Source organism: Ammodytes marinus (genome assembly GCF_949987685.1).
Source record: "Ammodytes marinus genome assembly, chromosome: 4".
Classification (NCBI taxonomy): domain Eukaryota; kingdom Metazoa; phylum Chordata; class Actinopteri; order Uranoscopiformes; family Ammodytidae; genus Ammodytes; species Ammodytes marinus.
In genome coordinates this window covers 30,251,709-30,279,671 of record NC_137233.1, presented here as the reverse complement: position 1 = coordinate 30,279,671, position 27,963 = coordinate 30,251,709, and the positions used below count along the sequence as shown (strand labels likewise).

The 27,963-nt window shown below is 42.0% G+C and overlaps 1 protein-coding gene across 1 annotated transcript; it reads right to left on the bottom strand.

Moving 5' to 3' along the window:
* Positions 1 to 1,113: 1,113 nt before the first annotated feature.
* On the bottom strand, positions 1,114 to 10,414 carry LOC307249576 (nuclear receptor subfamily 1 group D member 1-like). The gene is made up of 8 exons (XM_080026371.1): positions 9,814 to 10,414; positions 5,492 to 5,815; positions 5,295 to 5,383; positions 5,018 to 5,162; positions 3,214 to 3,788; positions 2,903 to 3,088; positions 2,581 to 2,791; positions 1,114 to 2,461 (listed from the first exon to the last, which is right to left on the bottom strand). Exons 1-8 carry the CDS (start codon positions 9,827 to 9,829, stop codon positions 2,265 to 2,267), a joined length of 1,743 nt encoding a protein of 580 aa, XP_079882497.1. The 5' UTR covers positions 9,830 to 10,414; the 3' UTR covers positions 1,114 to 2,264.
* Positions 10,415 to 27,963: the final 17,549 nt, after the last annotated feature.

Sequence of the window (27,963 nt, the reverse complement as noted above, 5' to 3'; positions counted from 1 at the left end):
AAACCATGGCCGAAAAAAAATGTGTTCTTGCTGTTATCGTCCTGTCCAGCAGGTGGCATGTGAAGACCTTAACAGGAGTCATAGAAATAACTGGAACACTAGTGGTGCCACAGCTCGCTGCAGAGGCTGTACTGTAGTGAGACTTGCTTTGGAAGACTTTCAGTGAGTTCCTGATGCAGCATTGAGAATATGAGTTAGGTTGGGTTTGTATGAAAGGAGGGCAGAGCGTAGCATTTTGCTGATGCTATTTATTGTATTCCTCTGCACCAAGGGAGATCCACGCTATTGGTCAAAGGCAGTTTTACTGTCCAATGTGGAGGCAAGTTTTTAGTTATTTATTTTAATGTTATCCAGTTGCTGAAGTAAAACAAATATAATGGTGGATATGTGTTTACCGATTTTCATATGAGGAGTCATTGTTTCTCCTGAATGATTGAAGTATACGGTATAAATATAAAGGCCTATATATATAATGATATAGTGTGTGTGTGTGTGTGTGTGTGTGTGTGTGTGAGAGAGAGAGAGAGAGAGAGAGAGAGAGAGAGAGAGAGAGAGAGAGAGATAAGAGATCATGTTAATTTCAACATGAATCAAAGTCATTTCAGGTAGCCTAGCTACACATTACAGAAAAATGTTCAGACGGTCTGGAGATTTTTGGAGGCCAGAGTTGCTGTGTTTTTAGCTGTTAACAAACATTGTATTGTACGTTTTTCCATCCAGAGCATTTGTATACACTCATGTCTCAAATTGACCCTGCAGTGTAATTGGTTTTTCAGTGTTCTATTTGCCTATATCCCTGAACAGAATTCATCTCAGTTGATAGCTCCCTCCCTCTTAATGGCTTATTGTCTTTGCTTAGTGGAATGTATTGACATGCTGTTGGCGCAGAACATCACCTTGTATCTATTGAGGTGCTCCTTGAAATCACATTTACCTGTTATCATACACTCAAGTGGTGTTTATTGGTAGTGTATTGAAAAAACAACCTTGTGACTCTCAGACCATGATTCACTGATTGCTTCTGTTGCTAGGCTACGGCTCCTTGGCATGGCTCGGTGAAGGCATCGCATTAAGGAAGAGCATGGGTGAAAAGATGAGAAGGAAGCAAGATGCTTTATAACATTATTTAATAATGGTACTCTATGGTGTGAGCACAAAACATTTACAAAATATTCACAAGATGATGCAGTCAGTGTACAATACATTATTTTCAATTATATATCTTCAAATAAAAAGTTTATACTCAAGAGCACATGGTTCAAATGCTGCTTGCTCTTTGCAATCATTTGTGACATCATACAATAATTCAGTACTAACTTCATGTACATAATCTGAAGACTAAACAAGAACCAGGAATAAAAGTTATGTACAAAATTTACAAGCAAAACACTTCAACATACAACCCATCAGACACAGTCTAAAATGACCGATCATTTCTCCCTGATTACCGCATACAAATACAATGCAAACTTATTCTCATTTCTTAAAAATGTTATACATTTTCTCAATCACAAATGGGTGATTTTCATAAAGATTTCCCCACTCCATGACATGTTGTGAAAATAGCTTATGTCAATACAACAGGGCGAACACAATCCTACCCGTACCCCCACACCATACCCCCCCCCCCCCCTGTGTGTCAGACATTTCTATTGCTATGGTATCTAGTGATGTAAGAGGTCTTCTCAGTTTGTGGAAAGTGCCCTTAACACATTGTAGCATGAATGTACTGTAAAAGAATCAGAAAATGTTTGTACTTGATCCTTTTTTTTCTCCTCTGGGCAGGAGTGTGTGTTTCCCCTCAGCTCTGTGAGCCGGGATAGGAGGACAATGTCTGTTGAGGAACATCAGGCTCTTTTTTTTCTTTTTCTTTTTGGTCTTCAGAAGAAAAAACTGTCTTTGAGGTGATGACTTAGTGGTCTGATGTTGACTCCAACAACCCAAGGAAGACAGCAGACTATGTTTTTTTTTTTTTTTTTTTTTTAGCAATCCTGGAAACAACTGGAGGAGGAATCAGTTTTTGAGTTCAGGAGTCCCGACCTCCTGCTGTGCCTGCATCGTTTCGCTGCTACCTTTGCCAGGTTCTCTCTCACACACACAGCGTCGGACTTGGCACGGCTCCCACAACAGCTGTCCTTCATGCATAGTAGGCCAGTGTACTGTACTGTATGTGGCAGGCCTGGGCTCGCGTGTTGGGGAGCAGGGAGGCTCCCCGAAGCCGATACCTCAATCAGCTTGAGCTCTTTTCCGGGTGAAAAAGTCACTCAAGGATCTATGCGGAAGGCTAGGAGCTTGTCGGAGTGCTGGTTGTTGAGGGTGCGCAGGTCTGGCAGACGCAGCAGCAGCTTGGGGAAGAGGGTGGTGTCGTCTGGCCGGCGGCTGCTGATGAGAGAGCGCAGAGCCTTTATTAGGTTCTCCTGCAGCTGCTCCACGGCTCCCACCTCTACTATGCCGGAGCGATCTGAGGAAATAGAGGAGAAAATTGGGGTTTAGACAAAAGCTGCATACGTACAAATGATGTGCTCACGTGCATGTATGATAATTATTATAATGATGATGATGATTATTAATCGGTCTTACCTCCAGAAACCAGCACGACAGCCATGAAGAGGGCCATCTCGTCGGGCTCCAGACCCAGAGATCCAAGCTTCTCGCTGAAATCAAACATGTTGTCCAGTAAGCAGCCCATGCCTAGAGCCCTCAGGGACGCCAGAGAGTATGTCTGTCCGTTGAGGAAAGTGACCGTCCTCTCCTTGGGATCAAACAGTGAGCAGAACCTCACCATCAGCACCTGAAGAAAAAGAACCACACCAGGTCAGTCAGCATCAGAAAAAAGGCTCCAATGAACAAGTCTAAAGGAAATCTCCCACAGTCAAAGCCAAATAGATGTTACTGAACGTACCTGGAAAGTGCCAGATTTGAGCAGCATGACTTGATCGTGCTGGCTGAGGGACTGGAAGCCTGGGATGCTTTTTGCGAACTCCACTACTTCTTTGACAGCAGGTGTGAAGCACTGGGAGAAAGACTCCCACACCTCCTGACTGGAGCGACTGGCCGGGGCCACGGGACAGGAATTGAGTGGACATGCCTGAGGGGGAGACAGAGAGGGGAAGGAAGCGTTAGAGACTTTTTATTGACATCAGTAGATAACATCATTACATAGATTACAAAGGTCGATAATCACTTTCACAATTATAATTTAAAAACTCTTACCAGCACTTTGGCTCCTCCATTTAGCTTCCAGGGACAGGGGCTCTGGTTCTGGGAGTCTCTGGCTGTGTAAGCGTTCTGATTGGCTGAATAGGACTGAGCTGTTTGACCGCTAACCGGACACCGGTTCTGATTGGAGGAGAAGTTGTACTTGGCGTTGTCCACGTTAGCGTTAATGGAGTTTTCGTTCTTGTTGGCGGAGACAGGGCAGCCTGTTGGAACGTGGTAGGTCATGTTGGTCTGCTCCCCCTGGACCATGTACTGTGTCTGGGTGGCTGAGTGCGACAACGAGGGTTCCTGCATGGAATTGTTCTGGAAAGAGGAAGAGCCGACGTTTCTGTTGCCGGTGGCCATCTTGGGTGGTTTCTGGTCAGCGTTCATGAAGTTGCTGCTGCAGTAAGACTGCGATAGGGAGCCCGCTCCTTCGTTGGCCTGGTTCTGTGGACTGCAGGCCCCATCGTGGGGAGGTGACACCTCCATTTCCATGGAAGCTGATTCGTTGAGACTGTTCATGTAGCTCTGCATCTCGTCCAATAGCCTCTGCTTCTCCCGTTTAGGAATACGCCCAAAACGCACAGCTGAGAAAAAAACAGAAGAGAGAGAGTCCTCTGTTAGCATTGACTGACACAAAGCATTGACATTGCTGCTAGCTATTTTGTGGAAGTGATGCAGCAAAAAAACTAAAACTTAATTTTCACATTCAAACAACAAAGAGAGAAAACATATACTTCACATTCTAGTACCAATAGTGCTCAAGACGTGATCTCTGATCCCTACACCACTATTCTGCCTCTGACTATTCTCTGTCCATTCAACCACAATTCAGACACCTAAGCCTTCATCTCATCCCACTGCCTTATCCTCTTCCACGGCCTTTACAATCCCCCTACCTCCACTGACAGTCCTATTTATAGCACGCTGTATGCTACACCACCTCCCCCATTCTCCTATTCCCTTTCTGTCTTCAAGTGGAGCACTCGCTCTCTCTTTTTTTCCCGTGGAAGTAGGTCATTGGGCCGACAGCATTGAACATGATATTGTTAGAAAAGTTCCAGGGTGGTTGACATGTGAGAAGCTCAAAAATGCACGACAGGTAGGGGGGAGAGGTGAAGGTGAAAAAAAATGGGGGCGTTCAAAAAATTCATTTGCCATTTGCTATTATGCTGTCAAGTCCAAGACACGACGTGGGAATAATAAGTAGGGCTTTGTGGGGAATTACATTTGAAAGGAAAATGCATATTTGAAAAAGGAAAACAGGCAAAATAAGGTTTTTAATAAGAAAGTGTTCCCTGCTGTGATCAGATACATTAGCAGGCGATGTTTCACTCCTGCGTTTTGGCTTTTTTTTGGGTCAGCTAAAAATGTTTGCTCCAGAAAAACCATGATTTATGATCACCTAGTTAAGCCACATCCCGGGAGATCAGACTCCTGCGGTGAAATAATGCAGTAGAGCAGATTAATGGTTCCAACGATATTTAAATTTTGAGTCAAGAGACGGTAGGTTTTATAATGACAATCAGGACATAATAATAACATAATGCCTCAAACGATAGACTGTAAATGTCAGTAAATAATTGTAGGAACCTATGGGTGATCAGCAACTTTGTGCCTCAGTTTCCCAAAATAAAGTGCATTTGTCACAGTTTCTCTGTGACTGATGACTATTGACTACAGAGACTCCTGAGCTCCTGTTTCCATAAATCAGATGTTGGACCAATGACATACCCTCCACTGAGGAAATGTATTTCTGGTTTTAGTTGCCCTATGTCTACATATCTGCCTTAATGACATTAACACTGTTTCTCACCATCTCTGGACATGCCCACGGAGAGACACTTCTTGAAGCGGCAGTGCTGGCAGCGATTCCTGTTCATGCGCATGATGAGACACTTCTCATTCTTCACACACATCTTGTAGTGGATATTCTGCTGAATGCTGCGTCTGAAGAAACCCTGGATAAGGCACAAGGAAGGAATAGAGACTTTAAAGAGTGTCGTTTGTGACAATATGTCTGTCTTTGTACTCAACAAAGCAATATTAAAAAAAAGGGACATTAGATAGGATCTATCTTTGTTGGGTCTTACCTTGCATCCTTCACAGGCGTGCACACCATAATGGAAACCAGATGCGATGTCCCCACACACCTTACACAGAAGCACCATACCTCCAGTTTCTGTGAAAGAGGAACAAACAAATCATCAGAGAGAGAAATATGGTAACAGAGTCCTGGCAGTTAAATATAGAAGAGAAGATGGAAGGAAGGGTAGAAAGGGAAGCTTACTGGTGAAGGTGCCGGTGAAACCACAAGGTCTTTTGGCCATTGTGGGATGGCTGTAGGCTGCCGACGATACTGTGGTCATTTGGGCAACGGGAGCATTATTTACTTCAGGAAACTGGAAGACCATTCTCGGGGAAGGAGTTCCTGTCCCTCGTTCCTCTTTCTGCTTCAGTGTGCCCATGTCCTGAAAGGTCTCCTGAAAGGAGACACCCTCTGGGGATGAGGGCTGAGAGTGTGAGGAGGGTGACTGGCTCTGGTATCCACTTGAAGGACTGCCAGGACTCGGGCTGGCACTGCCGGACGAGCCAGCGTATAAGATAACACCACCTGGAGGAACAGAGAGGGACAACAACTTAGTTACGTGATCTTCATCTGGGTCAGCGCTTGCACAACATGTGTGGGAGGGCAAGTGTTGAGCAATGTCCTACTTTTTTGTTTCAGTAAGTTTCCTTGGCAGACTTAAACAAACACACACACAAAACCTTGGTCGTGTTAGGACAACAAGAGAAATCAACTAAATAATTAAGAAAAAAAAGAATCACCATTAATTGCTTCTTTATAATATAACATTGAGTTGCTGTGTTTTCACAGTGACTGCCATAGATGAACAGGGCTTTGTTTAGAGATGTCACGTCAAGTCGGAAATGCCCTATTATGCCTAAACGCACCACCACCCGTTGGCCCCCTCCCTTCCCCTTGTTTTGTAGAGTGTTCTTGCCTGCAGTACAGAGACTGCCCCTCACGTGCAGCCTGAGCCAGCCTGCTGCATAGAGACTTTACTCCTCTCACCGCCCCCTCCCTTCTGCTTTATCCTCCCTCCCTCCTTCCACTCTTTGGCAGACCCATCTATCCGCCAGCCACCTGACCGAGAGCTCACATGGACTCTTGACACAGTTCCCGCCCGGCTCACAAGGCTCTTTGCGCAGTCCCGTGTAGACAACAGCAGCAGTACAAAACAAGCGCCAGGGCTGATCACGTTTGAGAGAGAGAGAGGGCTTTAATGCTGTGACTACAGACAGAGAGGGAGGCGAGGTGCCTTAAGTCCCTGCATTCCACAGCATCACCAGAAACTGTGCTGAGGGTAACAGTCACGTTGTTGCCGCCCACTTTTTTTTGACAAATAAAAATGATTTGCTCAAGGTAAATTAAGTTGAGCATTTTATTATGCCTTCACCACTGATGTTTCATCATGGGAAAGTGAGGGCCCCCAAAACTTAGTTATTCTACATTTAAGATTTTAGGATTATTTTATATTTCTGCTCATTGCGGTGGTACCCTTACGATGCTCCTCAACTTCAATTGGGTTTGCCCTCCTTTTCATTTTGCTATTAGATGATTGTTTCGGTGGACTAAATACTTTAGCATCCAAAATGTTCCAGACATTCAGATATAGCATGCTGCACCTTCTTCATTCAGAAACTGCGTCACTTGGCTCATATCGTGATGATCATTAATGCACTTTGTGCGTCACTATCAGAGAGATGGAGATTTTCATTTTAAAAAACTGGGCCACAGTCAATTCAAGTACATGACTGGTGAAAATGTAGTGGCAGGGTTATCTCAAGTGCAGACAATACCCTTGGATTGTCATTCTGCACACATCTCGCGTCAAGGACCTTGAATCACCTGAGAAAGAGCCTCCCTCTCTTGTCTCTCGTGCTTTCTCTGTTTGAGATAGCACGTGCCGGGTTTCTGTTAAGCTCTAAGTGCCTCCTTAATTCCATTGCTCGCACGTGTCAACACTGAGTGCCAGCTACTCCAGCTTCCGGCAGACTTTGGGTCCCCTCAACACACAAATCAAACATGTGCCTGCGTAGTAACCCTGTGTGTTTATTTAAGAAAGATAAAGTGTTATTGACGTTTGTCACCTGCAGAGGCAAAGGTCACGCCCTACTGCCAGATAAGCACCACACCCAGGCCCTCCATTCACAATGTGCATCCGTTTTCGAAGAAAAACATACTCTTTGTCCGTGTGCCCTTTCCTGGAATCTGTTTTGACTTGTAGCCAGAACCAGCTCTGGGACTATCATCTATGCTGTACACACATGCACAGGTTATACAACACGTGACCTGTGGAAACACACAGAGCCATAACAACTACAGAATTAACAAAACACTCCCCAGCCCCTCCTCTCTCATGTGTTTCCCACCCCCCTGGGTATGCGTGCATGGCAGGCAAACTGTATACACATCATGCTCCTATCATATCTGGGACTCCAACAAGTCTGCCCCCCTTTCATGTGAACATGTATAACTGTGCATGGCCACTAAGCCCTGCTACACATGAAACAGCTGGCCCTGGGTCATGGGTTTATTTATATAGCGCTTTCAAGGAAGATGGTTAAATGAGGGCAAAGTTACTTTATGCCACATGATCCCCCAACGACCTTTCATTCCCATATAAAGAGACTGATGGGTCCATGGGATGTTGTTCCAGTTTGAACTTGTGTTTACCGCATCAGAGCTCAATGTTTGTTCATGTTGGTATGTATGTCTCTTAGAAGGCCGTTCAATTGTTGGCTTAGCATGAAAACACAGTATTGGGATGACCTGGCATTATATTCATTAATGACAATGCTCAGACCATTATGGTGTTTTTAGTTCACAAGGTCTCTGAATACTGTTCAAACCATAATCTTCAAGATACCAGGGGAAAACATGGTGGTGTGTGATTGAACAGTGTGAACGGGCACACTGTTTAGTGACGATGTCACCCAAAATCCAAGTTTAATGGAGCCAAACATAGGTCATTGTACTTCTACACTACCTCTTTTAATGTTACCCATTGTAATAAGCATGTCAAACCAGTGACAGCAGCCAGGGCAAGAGAAAGGGCCGCTAAACCTGTGTGACCCACTGACCAAGGTATCCGCGAATAGAGAGGAATCCCCGTGCGGGCTGAGAACAAGGTAGAGAGAGGAGAGGCAGGGAGGGGCGGGGTGCGTACTGCGTAGGGAGGTAGGGAAGGGTGAATCAAGCGCAGCACGTGGATACGAGGCTGTAATACACGTGCAGTGTGCTCGAGGCGGGGTGACTGCGTATTAAAAAATCATGCGCATGATCCTCAACGTTATCACGACTTTTTCCTACCCAGGGTGCACTGGGCGCAGAGGAGATGAGAATACATGATAGGCATACTGCTGACCTGCTGTTGAAGGACATTGTAGCCTAATGGACGTCTACTGTTTGGTTTTAAATAGGTGAAGTGTGTAGTTGGATATAGCCTATAAGATGATAATTGGATTGGTGTATAAATAAATACAGGTCTATGCGTAATCTGTGCGTAACAGAGTCCTGGGAAATGGTGTAAGAATTGGTCTGGTCCTTTTTTTTGCATGACGCTCATTCATCGGATGTAACTGATGCTTTAGGCCGACTCACATTTGTTGTGAGTGAGGAAAAAAACGTAATATAAAGTTATTATAAATAGCCCAGTTATATTGACAAACACACACTGCGACAAAATAACCTATGGCACTCTTCAACTTCCCATAGTTTACATGAGTCAATGTGTTATGGTCCATATTGTTATTTTGGGACCTAGAAGTTCAAACAAAGCACGCCCTGAGGAGCGACCAATAACAGGTGACCTACAGAGGCAGTAATGTTCAAGTCAATGAGACATGATCATTTGGGAAGAAAACGTGGCAGGTCAGTGGGCGTTTAGAGTCGCGATTCACGTGAGTTTTGTTTACACGCAGAATAATCGGAAGTCCACCGCAGAGATTGGTGAGGGAGGACTTCCCATCTCGTGCTCAACTCCCTCTCTCTCTCTCTTAACACTCCCCGCTGTCCGCAAACCTAGCAGCACCTGGCAACTTGCCCAATGCTCTACATAGCTGACATACAGTTAAATGACAGCCTTCCATGTCAAACCCAAAAACATCTATGATATATTGAAGATATAGACATCATTCCTGTGTGTGTGTGTGTGTGTGTGTGTGTGTGTGTGTGTGTGTGTGTGTGTGTGTGTGTGTGTGGGGCAGCGACAATCAATCACAGAAACAATATGCACATATATGTTTTTAAATCATAAGCTCTGCATAAATGAGAACTTGCACAGAAAAATAAATGTTCTGTCTACTTCGAAATCCACAACACTGTAAATGACATGACAAAAACTGAAAGGCATTAGTCATCCTTTCTTTAATACATCATCCTTAGAATGAACCAATGCATTTGCTATCTAAATATAATATCCGATGTGGAGTGGAGGTATCTGCTCTCATAATGACTTACTGCCGGCTTTTGTTATCCACTGCACAGCAATTATTCATCTAGTGGGTTCTAGCTACATGCATAAAGTACAGTATAAAGACACTTACCGCCACTATTCTCCATGGTTCCTAGTTGATCGATGTTCTGTCGTTCCGTACTGTGTACCGATGGACGTTTAATGCTGGACTGATTGGCTCTGATTGATGCCGAGGAGTTTGGTTGATATCGGTGAAAGAGTCAGTAAATGCCAAGGCATGAAGAGTGTATCCAAAAGCTCGGACCAACAGTGTGCACAGGGCATTGGCGTTCAAAGGGAACCCCAGGTATCGAGAGAAAAAAAGATCAAATAAAGAAAAATTATTTGAATGAAACGCGTTTAAAAGGACAAGTAGAGCAGATCTATTTGGGATCCAAAATAAGTTCCAAGGTGAGTAAATGCCTTCAGATCGCCTCCGTCTACGCGCCGTGTGATGCCAAGCGGTGCTAAGATATCACTGAATAGTATTACAGAGGTCCACAAGTATTTAGCTGCTTGCCATGTACAGTCACTGTTAGAAGATGACCAGAGTGGAAGTAGTTTATACAACCCTCACTCATCAATAAGCAACACGGGTCCTAAAATAACCAGCACGTTTTCAGGTGCCTGAGAAATGTGACCGGTTTTTTTCTGCTCTCTTTCTGTGTGTCCCATCAACCGCCTGTTTGTAGATATTTATCGGGGATGTCTCTCGCCCCCACCCTCCCTCTCTCTCTTTCTCTGTCACGCTCTCTGAAAACATTTCACCCGCCTCCACTCCTCGTGCCCCCACTCCTTTTGACCCTTTCTCGCTCTCTCATTGGCTGAGAGTTCCGCGTGGGACGCGGCACATTGGTCTCATTCGACATTGGAATGCTGGTTAAACCTCTGCAGCATGTGCGCAAGGCATGTGAGCCGACGCTGCCCTACTGACACACATTTTATGTTAATGAGTCGCCGGGGCCGTGCGATAAGAGGAAAACGAGGAAACGAGGCGGAGATGGGTGGACGATGTGGAGGTCTCACTCCTGTCCCGTTTCCTCTTTACATTTGTGCTAGGCCAGGTCATGCGGTTACGGTTACATAGCCTACTTGGCCTATCTATGACGCGGACAGAAAAAAATATATAACAATTTAATAATTACGCCACTGAGGGAAGAGCAATACCAATTTAGCTACGTATAAGGCAGGATGCGCAAGCACTGAATCATGTTATACAATGTTCGTGGTAATGACATATTTACAGCCTGTGGTTGTTCTTGTTTTTTTCAGCTAATCAAATCGTTTCTCATGATGGTTAAAAGTGAATGAATGATGGGAGTCTCATCAGTAGTTTTGTTTTATAGCCTATGTTTTATTATCAAGCCATTTTTGTTTTGTTTTTTCTTTAACCACCATATGTAGGCTATAGGATATAATCGGCTATAACGCAGACCTCCGTGCGAGTAATCAAATCAAATCAAATCAAATCAAATCAGTTTTATTTTGTATAGCCCAAAAAAAAAAAAAAAAAAAATCACAAGTAATTGTGGTGAATAAAGTCAGATGTATAGGAGACAAATGAAGCTTTACAATAGCCCATACACTGATCAGAACCATGATCTTATGTAACAAATTCCATATATATCATGAAAATAATTTTAAATAGCCCACGTCAAAGTAAGAAAACTATTCAAAATATATTGTATATGCCAGTTTACATTAATCAAATGTAGACCTAAGTGCATACTCAATAATACAATTTTCGCCAAAACTTTACAATAAGGTACACAAAATTGTAGTAGTTACTACATAGGGAAGCAGTAACTATGTGTCAATATAGTTGCTACAACATTGTTTTTAAAGTTTTTTGTTTAGTAACTATAGGCTACATAGTTTTTTTTAACTTAAATGTAGTTATATATTAGCATTTAGTAGTTACTGCATACATAGGTAGTAGATATTTTAAAATAATAATTAAAAAAACAATGTAGTCATTTCTAAAAAAACGATGTAGTAGTTACTATGTTGGCACATAGTGGTTACTGCATAACTATGTAGTAGTTAGGCTACTACAATTGTGTCAGTCTTATTGTAAAGTCTTATCCACTTTTCCAAGTAGGGAAGGCACGTGGGCAGCCTTTGACACGGTCACCTCACATTGCAGTTGGCCTATATGTTTAGTTTGCTACTTTGTGTGCTTTTTTTTATTTTTTTTAATAAGCTACATTGTGTTTAAAATTATATTAATGATTTATCCTTGAAATGAAGGCATTCCAAGACAGAGAAAGTAGCGAACAAAACAATATCCTGCAATGTGACGTGACTGCATGGAACTGTTATAAAAGGGTGACTGTGTCAAAGCCGGTCAAAGCTCTGTACACGTGCCTTCTCTGCTCGGGACAAAACTGCATGAGAGCGCATGCGCAAATGCAAAAGCCTTCCCATTCAAACCGGAAACGTACGCACTTTTCATTAACAAGTGGCCTGTCCTTTTAAAAATTGACGATCCTTTCCCTGGAAGAGCTAGCACATGAGCACATGCGGACAGGGCGGTGCTCACCGTGACTCCCGCAGCACCTCCTCCTCTCCATCACGTTTCCTTTTCTCTCCGCCGATTATATGTTATATGTGCCAGAATATCGCCGGGGATTGGCTGGGGCGGAGTGAATGTAGGTCAGGAGTGCTTGTGCAAACATGAGCGTCGTCAAAATAGCCCGAATGTGCCTAAAACCGCAGTGTTCTTTCAGAAAACACTCAATAGACCGCCTGTTGTTGTCAGGGAAATAAGGAATTAAATATAGGTCACGTTGCTCCCCCTTTGGGAGTTGGGGCGGGATGTTTTTATTCACAATCCTTTTTCTTATTTTGAATAGGTGAACTAAAAAGTGAGGGGTGGAGAAATCTTCACTGCAGACTTATTCAACTTGTGGGGAATGAGGCTATGGGGTCACTGTGTGCGTCAGGCTTCGTGATACGAAATATATCACCTGCTCTGGATTGTTAAATGTCATCTCCCCTCAGTGGCTATCAGTTTCAAATGCACGTAGGCTGCTGAGGATCTAATGATAGAACATGTTCTTGTAATGGATCTCAAAAAAAAAGTTTTTCTTTTATTTTTTTCCATTTCCTTACAAACATTCCTCTACATTTTCCCGTGATGCATTGTAAAAAAAAAATTACAACATATTTTCCAAGCAACAAAGAAGGAAAATACCATTTATCCTGGACATGATACCATCCGCTGACTGAGCCAACTCAAGCCTGGAAACATGTGACACTCAGCAGTGGTGGAAAGTGCATTGACCTCTAAGGAGCCTACTGTAAATTAATAGGCCTACTGTTTTGAGGAACTTGTACTTTACTTGAGCATTTACATTTTAATGCAAGTAAGGTAATTATAACACTAAAGCAACACTTGCATATTAACAGCCTACATCAATAATAGTGATACTGTGCACTACCAGTAAATGGGTCATTCTGCATAATGAATACCTTTGCTTTTAAAACTTGGTAACACTCTAAAATCACTAAAATGACAGATATTGTTTTATATAAGTATTTTTATAGGCTACAAGCTGAACCATCTATCTCTTGCATAAGAATTTGGCATTATATGTAGTCCACTAACAGTTATACAACAGACCTGCAGGTTTCTTGTGACGCACTCTCATTGAGGTCATAGCGTGCCGCTCTCTAACTTATTCAATCATCAATTTTCCTCCCTGTCAAACAGAGTATAGAACACACATTTTAATGTAGTAATGATATTAAGAAAGAAAACATGTATTTATTTTTGTTTAAATGAAACACAACCAATAGACCACATTTAGGTGTAATACATTATTCATAGCAGTTTTATTATTTCTATTTTTAAAATGTCATTTGCCATTAATACTGTAGGGCGTTTGGGGAATGTGTATTGATTTTTTACCCAGCCTTGAGACACGGTGTATTGGGACTAAACGTGTATTATGTTGTTAGTCTTCTAAATGTTCCCTGTTATCCACTGCATAATAATAATGTTTACTGCAAGTGTTACTGATGATAAATGACAGTTGATGTCATGTCTAACACTGTCAATAGTTACGCAGTTAGTGACCTTCTGCCTGTGTTGATGATCAAGGTGTAATGTTAATACTGTGTTGCAGTAAACAGAAAGCAATTCCTCTGACGAGTTACTTCCTCTGCCTGTACACTATATATATATATATATATATATATATATATATATATATATATATATATATATATAGCTAGCATTGTGGCCGATCTCAGTGGTGGCCAAAATGATTGACCCACTTTTTTTTGCCTCCAAAACATAATTTAATTTAAAAAATGTTCATGAACTATGCAGATGGTTGTTCTGAGCACAACACATATCAAATTAAGTCAATCCTACTGTTTTTATCCACCTTTTGCAGCAATTACAGCAGCACATCTCCCTGGTATAAAGTCAATATATTTCCTGAGAACTTCCAACACTTATCACATTCCTTCTACAACTCAAAGCAAAGGCTTTCCTTTGAATGTACAATAGATCTGTGCAGTTTATTTTCCAACTCGCCCCAAATTTGCTCAATGGGGTTGAGGTCTGGACTTTGAAGGGGCCAGTCCATTATTTTCAATGTTCCAACAGATTTCTTCTGTCCAAGGCAGTACCTAGCCTGGTGCTACCAGACCATCGTACTTCATTTCATTTGTACAGAAGGTCTGGAACTGCTGTAATTGGCAAACGTTCACTCACTTGGAGGTGGGTGTCTGTTGAAGTTTAAAACTATTGGATCTGTCCAGTGCCACTCTGGATTAGCCAACCAATCGCATAACGTTTGGTCGGCTTCTGACGGTGCGTTCCAGTTGTACAGGGAACTCTGACATTTCCGACTTCACTACAAATTGTAGTCTATGGATCTACCGGTACCTGGCAACGGTAACTTGCTAGAGCCTAACGTTTAGTTATTTGGATGAGAAAGGTTGTAGGCGTCCATACTTTCCCGAGCAGATGCAGAACAGAGACGGGTCGGAACTGGGAACTACCAAGTCGGAAATTTCCGAGTTCCGAGTAAAAAGGAATAGCCTGGTGCTACCAGACCATCGTACTTCATTTCATTTGTACAGAAGGTCTGGAACTGCTGTAATTAACAAACGTTCAATCACTTGGAGGCGGGTGTCTGTTGAAGTTTAAAACTATTGGATCTGCTCAGTGCCACTCTGGATTAGCCAACCAATCGCATAACATTCGGTCGGCTTCTGACGGTGCGTTCCAGTTGTACAGGGAACTCGGAAATTATTATTATTATTTATTTTTATTTATTTTATTTATTGACCCTCGGCTGTGTGACCCGGCCCGGCCCGGCCTAGTCATACAGCCGAGGGCCGAGGTCCCTTCCCTCTCTGGAGTGCCATGGACATATAAATGTCAACTTCACCTGAAAGTTAAATACAACTTTGTCCCAGACCATTACTCATTGTGATTGGTTCTAGGCTGGGCCTGGCCCAATCACACACACAGCAGAGGGCCGCCCATTCAGAGGCTGCATTGAATTGTATTATCACACATTCAACTTCTACTCGGTAATTATGAGCATCTGACGATGGTCAGTTACGTTCAGGGCCGTCGGACTGCGGACAGGTTAGGGGGGGCCCAAGACAGAGGGGGGCTGCACCCAAAAAAATAAAAACGTATTTATTTAATTTTTTTTACTGGCTCAATATAGGCCCCTGATCTTTGAAGGCCCAGAAAAATGTTATTTAGGGGAAAAAAACAGATATCAGGGGCCTTTCATTCGTCAGTACATTTTTGTTATTTTTTAAATAACATTGTTCGGGCTACGAAGATCAGGGGACTATATTGGGCCATTAAAAAATACAAACGAAGGGAAAAAATTCCCGAAGCTGACTGGATTTTTTAAACATGTACATTACTTCTTTCTGCTTTTTGGTCATTCTGTGTCTATACATTATTCCAGAAAATAGTACTAAATAGCTTACATAGGAAACAGTTGATTTAGCCTTAGTTTTCTCCTCAAAGTGCACCAGATTGATGAATTTTACTTTAACATTTTAAATAAATTCCAGACCCCCCTAGAAGGTCCAGGGTCCACGACACAGTCTCCCAAATTCCTGTGAGAAACACTGTCTGTGTGTGCATATTTATTAAGAGTCATTAGACCAGGGGTTGTGTTCAAGTATGCGTAATGATTTGGTCATTCATCAATAGAAACATTGTGTTGTTATCTGGCTCAAAGAGGGACCAGTCACTCATACGTTTTGGACTATAGACAAACTGCCAACTATTTTCACTAAAGGCCAGGACACACCGGCCCGATAACCGCCGTCGGAGAGTCTGGAAGGGGCGGGGACACTAATCTGTTTGGTGTGTGCTGTGACGTCGGTCGTCGTAGATGTCATCGGGCTTCTTTTGAGCCGATTGAACATGTTAAATCGGCTCAAAAGATCCCCGCCCCTTCCAGACTCTCCGACGGCGGTTATCGGGCCGGTGTGTCCTGGCCTTTAGTGAAAGTAGTTGGCAGTTTGTCTATACCGCCCCACCATTTGAGAAGCACTGGTCTAGAGAGCTGTCCCATCATTTCCGGCTTCCGTATTTGTTTGGGCCACAATACAGATTAGCGCCGCCTGCTGTTATGGAGACATTACGTCCCACGCAAGCGCATAGCGTACGGAAAGTCAGTAGTCGGCTCGGTGTGTTCTTGGCACTTTTTTGGCCGCGACAGGCAGACTGGAGCTGCCTGAAACGGCAGACTCCATTTTCGGGTAGTCGGACCGGTATGTCCTGGCCTTAAGTCACCTGTTCCTGAGGCTGAGATGGCACCCCACACCATAATACTACCCCTCCATGTTTAACTGTTGGCAAGACACACTCATTTTTATATCCATGCCCCTCCCTTCGTCGAACATACACTTTTTCCTCTGTTGCCAAAATGTACAATCTTCCTTTGTCCATTTTGTGTGTTCTCCCCTACATTCAGGCATTTCACTCTATTTTACTCTTTGAATAATGGTTTCTTTGCTGCTATTCTACTAGTCCTTCTTCTACCAGTTCCCGACACAGTTCTTAAAGACACTGTTGCACCATTGTCACTGTGGTGTTGATCTTGTCGCTTCTCCCCTTTCGGTTCTGGTGTGAATTGGTGACATCATGATGGTCTAAAGTGTACTTGTGTACAGTGCTTGTTAACAAGCCTAACTTGTTTTTTGTAAGGAAGATGACCTAAATCTCTTTATCATGGCTCTATTCTATGTTTTATGGAGCATAATGATGACTTTGTTGATATTTCATTAGTTGTAAAGGTATTTAAATGGCCAATTCAACAAAAACAACTGAAATGCCAAGTGTTCTAATAATTTTGGCCACCATTTTATATACAGTATAAACTAAATATATTTTAAAAATATATACATACACTCACCGGCCACTTTATTAGGTACAGCGGTTCATTTTATTTTTTAACACATATAGCCTAACTAATCAGCCAATCACATGGCAGCAACTTTATGCATTTAGGCATGTAAACCTGCATGGGACAACTTATTGAGGTTGAAACCGAGCACCAGAATGGGGAAGAAAGGGGTTTTAAGTGACTTTGAACATGGCAATGTTGAGGGTGCCAGGAGGGCTGGTATGAGTATTTCAGAAACTTCTGATCTACTGGGATTTTCACCCTAAACCATCTCTAGGGTTTACAGAGAATGGTCCGAAAAAGAAAAAATATCTGCAGTGAGGGGCATTTGTGTGGACGTAAAATGCCTTGTTGAAGTCAGAGGTCAGTGGAGGATGGGCAGACTGGTTCGAGATGATAGAAAGGCAACTGTAACTCAAATAACCACTTGTTACAACCAGGGTATGCAGGATACCATCTCTGAACGCAAAACACGACCAACCTTGAAGCAGATGGGCTATAGCAACAGAAGACCCCACCGGGTGCCACTCCTGTCAGCTAAAAACAGGAAACTGAGGCTACAATTCTCACAGGATCACTAATATTGGAAAATAGCAGATTGAAAAATCATGCCTGGTCTGATGAGTCTCGATTTCAGTTGCGACATTCAGATGGCAGGTTCAGAATTTGGCATTAACAACATGAAAGTATGTATCCATCCTGCCGTGCACCATCAACCATGCCATGTTCAAAGTCACCTAAACCCCCTTTTTTCCCCATTCAGATGCTCTGTTTGACTTCAGTACATTGTCTTGACCACAACTAAATGCCTAAATGCATTAAATTGCTGATAGCTTTTTGTTTTTATAAGCCATTGAACAGGTGTACCTAATAAAGTGGCCGGTGAGTGTATATATATATAATTGCTCAATTATAATACATATATACTTGCTCTTTGTATATATATATATATATATATATATATATATGTATATATATGTATATACTTATATAGGCCATACTTGCTATGCTATTTTACGCTCCTTGGTTTTATGTTAATATATAAAGATTGTATTTATGGGCTGACGTTTTTTTTCTTAAATTATCAAACTCAATTTCAGAATTTTTTTTTTTAAATCGAATGTTATATCTTATAAGATACATTATATCTATATCTACTTGTAAATATAGACAGAAATAAATTACATTCAGTTTTCTTTAATTGTTCTCTAATATCTTATCTCCCATGTCTAGTTCACCCACCATATTTAAAATTATGACAAATATGATTAATAAATAACTGCAATTTTGCTGCAGTGACCTCTGGGCTGAGCATCATGGAGGTAGAGATCCTCAAAACAAATAGGATCTTGAAGCTGAATGAGACGCCACAGTATTTGTAATAAGTAGTTCAATAGCGCCTCCCTGTGGTTTGAATAAGCTGTGCAGCTCCCTTCTAGTGTTGATTGTTGTTATTGAGAGAGGGAGAGAGAGAGAGAGAGAGAGAGAGGGGAGTCATGGACATCATGAATGGTTATTTTCGGGTCTATAGTAGGCGCTTTTGACTTTTTGTCTGGTGATGCATTGCTGCTCATAACGAAAAAGGAAAAGCCGTTGGAAAAAGGGTAAGGTTATTTTTATTGTTCTGTGCGAAATGTGCATGTTTGCATGAAACATAGTCCATCTGTTGAGGTTTGGGGGAGCTACATCTCACTATTTCTACCAACTACGTAAGCAAATAATGCAGGCGGAAAAGGCCTATACCCCTTCTCAGTCTCCCGTCCAATAAGGTCTGGCTGCGGCCTGAAGCCACTTTTACACACGACGCCCCCCTCAATTTAATAGCTAGAGAAATGTTTCTCCCCCCGTCAGAACTATAGTTGTAAAATCACGGGACAATTTCCCCCCCACTAGGTGGCAATGCTTGAACGGGTATAGATAGTTATAGCCTGCCATAGTGAGGAATTGGGCCTGTTTTTAATGTGTTGTTGCCTATATATGGTTGTTGCCTATTTCGTCAAGTAATCCAAGTCCTCATAAGGGTTAAATTCAATGGTCTGATGTCTTTAAATTGCTCTCACAACACTTGCAGCATAGGTGTCAATGTTTGTGTCCATATCAGCATAGACGATGCAAGCCGCACTCAATTAGACATTGAAGACGTTAACATCGTCGCTCTAATTAGAGTTTCGGTGTAATAAAAGTATGAGCGAGCAAGCGTCAAGTTACTGTGTGTAGAATATGCACACACACACACACACACACACACACACACACACACACACACACACACACACACACACACACACACACACACACACACACTGCTAAGGCCTTGTATTGGAGGGTTGTCAAAACATAGCATACTGTGACCTGAGATTTTGTCAGTCTTGGTGCTATGTTGTTACATCTTCAGCTGGGGGAATGAGTGCAGCTCTCCCTGAGGCATCCATCACACTCACAGCTTCTCCATGACACATTCTATATTGACAGTTACATTGAATCTAATATGTATCAGGAGGGAATGTAATGTCAGCAGGACTTTCCTCACTGATTTCACTTTGTTTACGTGGAGAGTTTTACACTATAGGGGAGAGTGGCCTGAGTTGTGCCACTTTTTACTCAAAGTGATTTTAAAGTGAGGCCTTGACAGTAAAGTCTCCAACTCAAATATGTACATATATTTCAGGGTGTTGTGCATCCCTGGCAACAATAACTTTGGATCTGAAATCAACTGTTTAAGAAATTTAGCTTTCGGAAAAAAAGTTGTCTTGTGGCACAACTTGCCCCCTCTGTGGTGTAAGTTGTGCCACAAGAGAGAATACCATAGGGTAAATTGTGCCATTGATATATATCTCATGAACTGTAATGCAAGACAAATCCATTAGACAATCACTTATTTAAGGTTTATTTAAAGTAAATAAAGTAAATATTTTACAAAGATTGAAGGACAATTTTCTTCAACAAGGCCTAGCAGATCTAATATTTTTACCTGCAAAGCTCACAATGACAAAGTCACCATCATAATTTTTCTGGCCATCTGAACTCTCATCAGTGGTGTCGTTAAGTGTAATGGAGATGTCAGTCTCTTCTGAGCTACTGTAGACAATCACTTTCTTTTGGTGACCAGCGTATACAGCCATGCCACTGGCACAACTCTCAGAAATTTACTTTGCACTATAGTCAGCTGCAGATATGACTTGACCCCAAAAAAATTCTAACAAAAGGTTTTTCAGTGGATTACAGTAGTATCAGATGTACTTAAAAACATCCTAAAAGTTTACCAAAGTTTGATGCCAAGAAAGGCCCCATTTTCAAAATGGCCGCCGTCAGGTCCTTAAAGTGACCATTACTCCTTTAAGTCCAGCAGATAGGTGCAATATATGAAGGAATTGTGGTTTTGATGATACACACATGAGCTTTGGCACACTGTTAGAGCATGCCCCAAGTAAAATTGTTGGCTAAAAGGCCATCGCCGCCGACGGTCGTTATTTTACATGTAGCTTAGTTTCTAGACCACCTAGGATCTTGGTTCTGGTGGCTAATCCTACATTTTCAAGGATGAGGAAGACAGTGGCACTATTTAAAACATGCTGGAAACTACTAAAGTAAATATACCTGGCATTCAGGGAGCAAAATTATAGTAAAACCATTGAATATTAGCGGAATATTACATATTTTCCTGAATTACAGAATTATTCCATGAGTTGTGTGTGTAGACCTCTTATGTTAACATGTATATATCTATTCAAGAGCCTGACCAATACATAGTTTTTGCCTGTTTGAGCGGTGTAATTGCTATTGTAACCATGTAACCCACTCTGAGTAAACTGCTCTAGGTTCCTAAAGAGCTTAGTGGTATAAACTGTAACCACAAAGTAAGTACTAGGCAAGGTAAGTTTCAAGCAGAAACCTTTACTCACATAAAGTTATATATAACACCCCAAACAGGAATGGACTTGCCTGATGCAGTTACCTCTGCTCTCCCATGTGACTATAGTGACATCTGTCATACTTTTCTGGTTCTGCATATGGTGGAGTGGTGGTGCTAGAACTAGTGGTGGTGCTAGAACTAGTTTACATTGTCCTCATGTAGCATAGTGCATTGAGGGACCATGGCCAAACTCTTCAAAGTGGTGGATCCTAATGAGCAAGAAAGATCAGAGTGCCTTGCCAATAACCTGGAAAAAATGTGTTCTGTGTCAGGAAGACACACATTCTATGCCGAAATGTTCATCTAATTTTGCTTTGGAAAAAAACCCTACTCAACAAACTTTGTAGACCTCTTTGCCGAGAGGCCAAGTACCAAACTCGGTGTCTTCTCTCTGTGTACAATAGAGTGAGATCCAAGAAAGCACAAAATATAACATAGACAATGTTAACCATGACATTGCATTCGCTGCACTTGTCTCCTATGCATTGAGAATCCCCTGTAGCACCAATGTGCAGGGTAATCAACCTGGTGAATCTGTACAGTACCATGCTGGAATAACTAGAAATGCATGTGAAGGGGCCTGTCCACTCCTTGAAAAATATAATACTGAGTTACATCCCAGACATGGATGCTCACAAGCAAGGTTGTGATGTTGCCCTCATGCAATGAGGATTGGGGAAAGTATGTGAGCATGATGCTGACAATGGGGAGGAGGAGGAGGAGGAGCCAGTTTCACTCTCAACACTAGTTTCCATGGTGTTGTATGGCACAAACATCACAGCCCAAAACAGCTCTATGTTTATGCCTCAACCAGCCCCTCACCCTCTCACCCTATCATGTACAACAGTTTGGTACACCAGAGGGAGATTTCCAACACATGTTGGTCTTCCATCAGGCACAGCCAAGACCAGGAGACACCATAGCCCATATACCTGGGCATCATGATCCAATACGAAGACCCGTAAATGAGCCCTTGTGGACATCCTTTTTGACCTGGTACTGTGTGCATTTCTTATGATCGGGTGCTAGACATCTCCACAGAACTTGTAAATGTGGAGCTTGCCAGTAATTCAAGGTGAAGATCACTTAATTGTGATGTTTGCGGGATTTGACATTGAGATATCAGCACTAAAGGTAATTGGTGCCCTCTTTGAGGATGGCGAGGGGACAGAAGCACATGTACAAGCTGGAGTTGCTACTGCTGGGACAATAGATCCCTTTCTGAAAGCCTCCAAAGTGACACGTACCTGACATGCTCATCAGGTCACAGCCAGCCTCCTATATCTTCTCCTGCAGAAGAACTACTCTGACACATCAATGACCTGGAGGAGGGAAACAATCAAACATCCCTAGACAGGTGCACTGAAAGAGTTGCATCATGTCCCAAGTTTCACTTCTGATCCATCACCCTGCAGCTGGAAATAGTTGATGAACTATGTTAGATCTCTTCTTCTCAGCCAATGCCATTGACTAGGCCCACAAGCAGATTATTGCCTCAACCCTTCAGCAATGCTAGCAAGAGAGGGAAGGGAGTTAGAAAATGTGATGAGCCATCCTGTTCCATTCTTGAAAACTGGCCAAAGTTTTGCACTGAACTGTTAACTTCCTTGCAACTGGTGTGACAGACCTCAACACTAAAAAACACCCTACTGCACCTGGGAGATGATGTGAAGGAAGGGTATACTAAGGTGTCAATACGCACAGTTGACACAGATGTGCCATTACTGGCAGTGACAGCAGCCAAATCCCTTAACATAAATCAGTTCTGTGTTCTGGGTATTTAGAAGCTCATGAGATGGTGAGGGCACTTCAATGTGTGGCCTTACCAGTGTTCAAAGCATTCACTGGTTGTGACACCGTCATCTTTTGGTGGCAGGGACTAAGACAGCATGGGATACATGGAGGAGCTTTGATGACATCAAGAGACCCTTCTGTATCTTGGCTTACTCCATAGACAACTGGATGGAGCCTTTAGAGTGATTTATGTTATTGCTTTATGACTGCACTAGTAGCCAGGAATCAGTTAATCAGGCGCACAAGCAGCTCTTCACCCGGAAAGGTACAACCAGTAAGGGACCCCCCCCAACAAAAGCAGCGCTGATGCAACACAGAAGGGGGCTGCCAGTGCCTACCAAGCTTGCCAATGCTTGGGACAGATGATGCTTGCAGTCCCTCAACTCATGTCACCAGGTGAATGGGGATGGAAGTGGAAGGCCACAGGTGGATGGGAAGTTCACTGGGCCGCACTACCAGGATCAATCCAGGCCTGTTGTGAACTCCTCGACTGTGGATGCAAAAGGGTGCAGTGGACTGTGCAATGCCCTCTGCCACTGTTGTGGGCTGTTTTTTCTGAAATAATTATAAATGTTTTAATTATTGTGTAGTTATTGAATTCCCTGAATGCCAGATATATGTTATTTGCATTTTAGTAGCATGTTGTCAATAGTACCTCTGCATTTCTCATTCCTGTAAAAGGAATGAGGAAGGTACATTTTTTATTTTCAATTGATGTTTATGCAAATGTATTTAGGGTGTTTCATACAACTTTATGTGAGTACAAGTTACTGCTGGCAATTTACCTTGCCTGGTACTGGACAATATGTAAAATTCCGCTAATATTCAATGGTTTTGCCTTAATTCTGTTCCCCGAATGCCAGGTATATGTACTTAAGTAGTTTCCAGCATGTTTTAAATAGCGCCACTGTCTTCCTCATCCTTGAAAATGTAGGATTAGCCACCAGAACCATGATCCTAGGTGGTCTAGAACCCAAGCTACATGTAAAATAACGACCGTCGGCGGCCATTTTTCCTATGGCACCAGTGGCAAAAATTGGCGATGGCCCTTTAGCCAAAAGCAATATCAAAGGTCAATATTATCTTCCAACATCTTCTGAATTGCTGATAATTGTGAATTTAGTTTGTTGGGTTTAGTATAATTCCACTTTTATACTCAAAAACATCTATAGAGGATGTATTGTGTATTACCTTACCTCTTCCTGCCCATCTTGGACGCCATATTGAAAATTACCCCTTTCTAGTGGTCAAATTTTGGTAAACTTTTAGTATGTTATTAAGGACACCTAATACTACAAAAAAACAGCTGAGAAACCTTTTGTTAGAATTTTTTTAGGGTTAGGTGTTTTTTTTTCATATATGCAGCCGCCTTCTAGCTGCTCTGCCCTTGTAGAACCAACTGCCACCTGGCATATGCGATTCCCTCTCCATTTCTGCCTTTAAATCAAGGCTCAAAACCCATCTGTACTCCCTGGTTTTTCCTCCGCATTAACTATCTTACCTCTGCACTACTATCTTTGTTTATATGTGGATGTCTGGGCTTTATGTCTTTTATTTTTGTAATTGTTATTTTGCCTTAATTTTTTACCTACTGATTGCACTATGTTCAGCACTTTGGACAGTGCAAACTCTTCTAAATGTGCTTTTATTAATACATTTTACTTACTTATAACTCACCCCAGGCCCTCTGGCACAAATCACCCCAACCCCAGAATTTTGGATAATAAGCATGATGCAGCAGTTTAGGGCTGACATCGTGCTAACTATATAGACACAAAGTGTAGCATACTAAAGCACTAAAACATGTTTTCAAACGTGTCTATAATTGTTCAGACACCATAATCAAAAAACCTTATTCTGGCACCTGAGCGCGTAGTGATGCACACATCACCAGACAGCTAAACACTTTTCCCACGAAACTTGAAGACAGGATCAATAATGAAGGACCGATAAGGATGTTGTCGACATGCACTTGTATGTCCATTTATTGAAGGTTGTTGAACAAGTTGTTTGTAGCAGGTTTAGAAGTTTGAAACTGAAAATGAACCAATATGCAAATTGGTTATAAAATGTACTTATAAAGTTATGAAATACAATGAAATATTAACATAAACAATTATATAAGACATGTATGAATCAAGTTACTCACAAACAAAGCTTCTCCAAGGCTTACACGGATGGATGACGTGAGATGACAAAAGAGATGTTACACCGTGTGGATCAATGGCTCAAATGACAGATCAAAATGGCTGCCGAAATAATGACCGATCACGTGACTAACAAAATGTGACTTATATCAGCCAATGAGAATGAACACATGAGAATTAACTACAAAAGACTGCATTCTAGTTATAGCCTACAGGGGGCTCTAAAATGCCTAATAGAAAACTCAAAACGTGTAACGTAACAAACCTTGATCATGGAAATTTTACTTTGAACGGCAAAAAAACAGTTTTTTGAGCTTAAATGTGCTTATATCTTCCATGTTTCTCCCTTCTTTACAGGATGAGTCAAATGGATGGCTCTTCTTAAATATGTGCTCTCATTTCCAATTTCTTCTATGGTTTTCTAGAAACAAGGGGTGCCACAACTTCCCCACCGACACAACTTAGGCCACTCTCCCCTATACTACTCATACCAACAGCTTTATATTTGAAGGGGCAAACCCTGCTCTGTGCAGTTTTTTGTCTTTTCTGTTCTTAAAATCAGTGCGGAAGCAGGATATACATGAGTCCAGATTTAGATCCTAAAGCCAAATCCCCAACAGCCATATGTATCAGACTTAGAATGGGGCAGGGACAGGTAAATACACATGGAGTGACACAGTGTATGCCAAGAATAATATATGTTCCCATTTACTTTGAATAGTGACTTTGAGCCTTCTCTTTATTTGTCCCTTGCCAGCTTGAATGCAGAAACATCTCGACAGGCCCCAGCTTTTTCCATTTTGACGGTTACCATGGTGATGAGAACTATCATGGATGATGGGGGTTTGTTATATACCCTCATCCTGCTACGAGGAGGGTGAGTTTAAACCATGGCAAAATGGAATAATAATTTGAAGGACAGATACTTCATAACATACGTTTTCTCAGTACCAGGCATTACCCTGTCTACACCAGCCTCTAGACAGAAACAGAGCCTGTATTATGAAAAGTAGGCTATAGAAAAAAAAACTTTAAAAAAGAGCGGTTAGCAGGGAGACCGGAGGCAGAGAACTCGATGGGTAGTGTAGGAAAAAGTGACTCTGTGGGTGAGGTTGGCAGTGGCAAATTAGTTGTACCAGCCAGTTGATGTTTATAGTTGAGGTTTTGCAGTAGGGCCTTGCCCTTGTAGCTATGGGCTACAATTATGATATGCTAGATATGTTTGTCCGGTTAGAGGCAGAGCCAGTGTTGACTCCCCTGGAGGTATAAGGGGGTCTTCTTCTTCTAGTCCTGAGGGACCCCGAAGCGAGGATGTCGCCCTTTCATCTTTCTCTTCTTTGAGTTTCTATTTCTAATTCATCAAGTCATCTTTTGAGCAGTCCACATGTTCAGTTCACAGGGAAACCTTGTATTTCAACAGGGATGAAAGTCAGTAGAGCTTCATGAATACATTGTTGGCCTACCACTACATTAGCTGGTGGAAATACAGAAATAGTGTCAGTTGTTCGCACCAACAATAATCTTTTCACATAATATAAAGGATGATTTGTGTGACATGAAAGACATCCGTGTGACTCATAGAAAATAGGAAAAGCCTGTGTACTGTGTGCAGTCAAAAGGTGCTGGTAGCTATGTTTGTGTGACTCATTTGAATGGATAAACCTTGTGAATCAATTTGACCCATAACATAATCCAAATAAGATTTTATTTATCCTTAATGAGGAGTAAAATGTTCCCAACATGTGAGATGAAATGTTAAAATGACTATATAACAGAGCTCAACGTGTGATGCTATAAAATAAAAAATAATGTTTTAGAAGATGTCATTGTCTGAATGTCATGTATACGTGAGCATACAGGTCATTTTCAATCTGTGATCACTAATAGACACAGAATGTCCAATTAATACAAATACTGCAATGATTTGTGTTGTTATGCAGCTATGCATCAACACTGGCAAACAAATAAATACAACTTCTGCCAATTTTGTTGTTTAATTTCGATTAAAATGTTTTTTTATTCAACGCATTTCCCCTTGCACAATAGTGCTTTGAGCTGGAGCACAGCACACGCTCACAGAAGTATTTCACTTCCCTGGTGCCTGGGGGAATATTTGATGGGAATGTGGGGAACAGCTGGTCACAATGAAATGGATAAAACAAACACATCAACAATCTGCTTTGAAATATGGTTGGCTGTTGGCTGGCTGCATGAAGGCCTGTACGTCAGGAGGACTAAATAACATTCAGAAAGCAAGAGTGTATATATGTTTTAGTGTCCCGATAAACAGGAACAAGTCAGTTTGGTACGTTGTGATAGCAGGGACAACTTATGGCTCTGATGGCTGCCACTGTTTACCCTCCAGAGGGCATTTACATTTTCCTGACAGGCAGACAGATATCACAGCAGGCAGCCAAGATCTGCTGAGATCTGTTGACAGGAGGCCTCTTGTGAAGAGGTGCCAGGTTATCCTCAGGGGGACCACTCCATCCCGGCTATAGCAGTTTAGTTTATTTACTTTTGTGTTAGTACAGTGAGGAGAGTGTAGACAGAGAGTCTAAAGTTTTGACTGGTGAAAAAATTAAGAAATCTTCTGTCTTTATGTACATTTAGGTATTAAAAAGTATTTGTGCTCAGATGGTCATCATTCATCGATAAATAGATACTATATCATAGGTTCTCTGCATGGAGTTACATTTTTTAACCGCGTTCAACATGGGTTATTGGGTATATAGCATTTTTATGCTTTTTTACGCTTCGCTCCTTTTCCAACAATTAGATTGATGATAAACTATTTATTGTGCAAATCAAGGAAGTTAGGCATTGTTCTTGGCAGCAGCCTGAATCTGTAGATCATCACAGGGAGTTAGAGAATTAATCAACCTGGTATAGCCTACTGTGGGCAGTGTTCAGTTGTCATGCGATGCAATGAAATGTCACTGCTTTAAATGGAAACTTGATATTTAAGGACAGAAAGATTCCACAAT

Excerpts from the sequence above, each read along its gene's own strand:
- LOC307249576 (XM_080026371.1), bottom strand. Across the intron at positions 3,789-5,017 it reads CGTGGGCATGTCCAGAGATG|CTGTGCGTTTTGGGCGTATT; the intron begins GTGAGAAACAGT and ends TTTTTTTCTCAG. Across the intron at positions 2,792-2,902 it reads TCAAATCTGGCACTTTCCAG|GTGCTGATGGTGAGGTTCTG; the intron begins GTACGTTCAGTA and ends CTTTTTCTTCAG.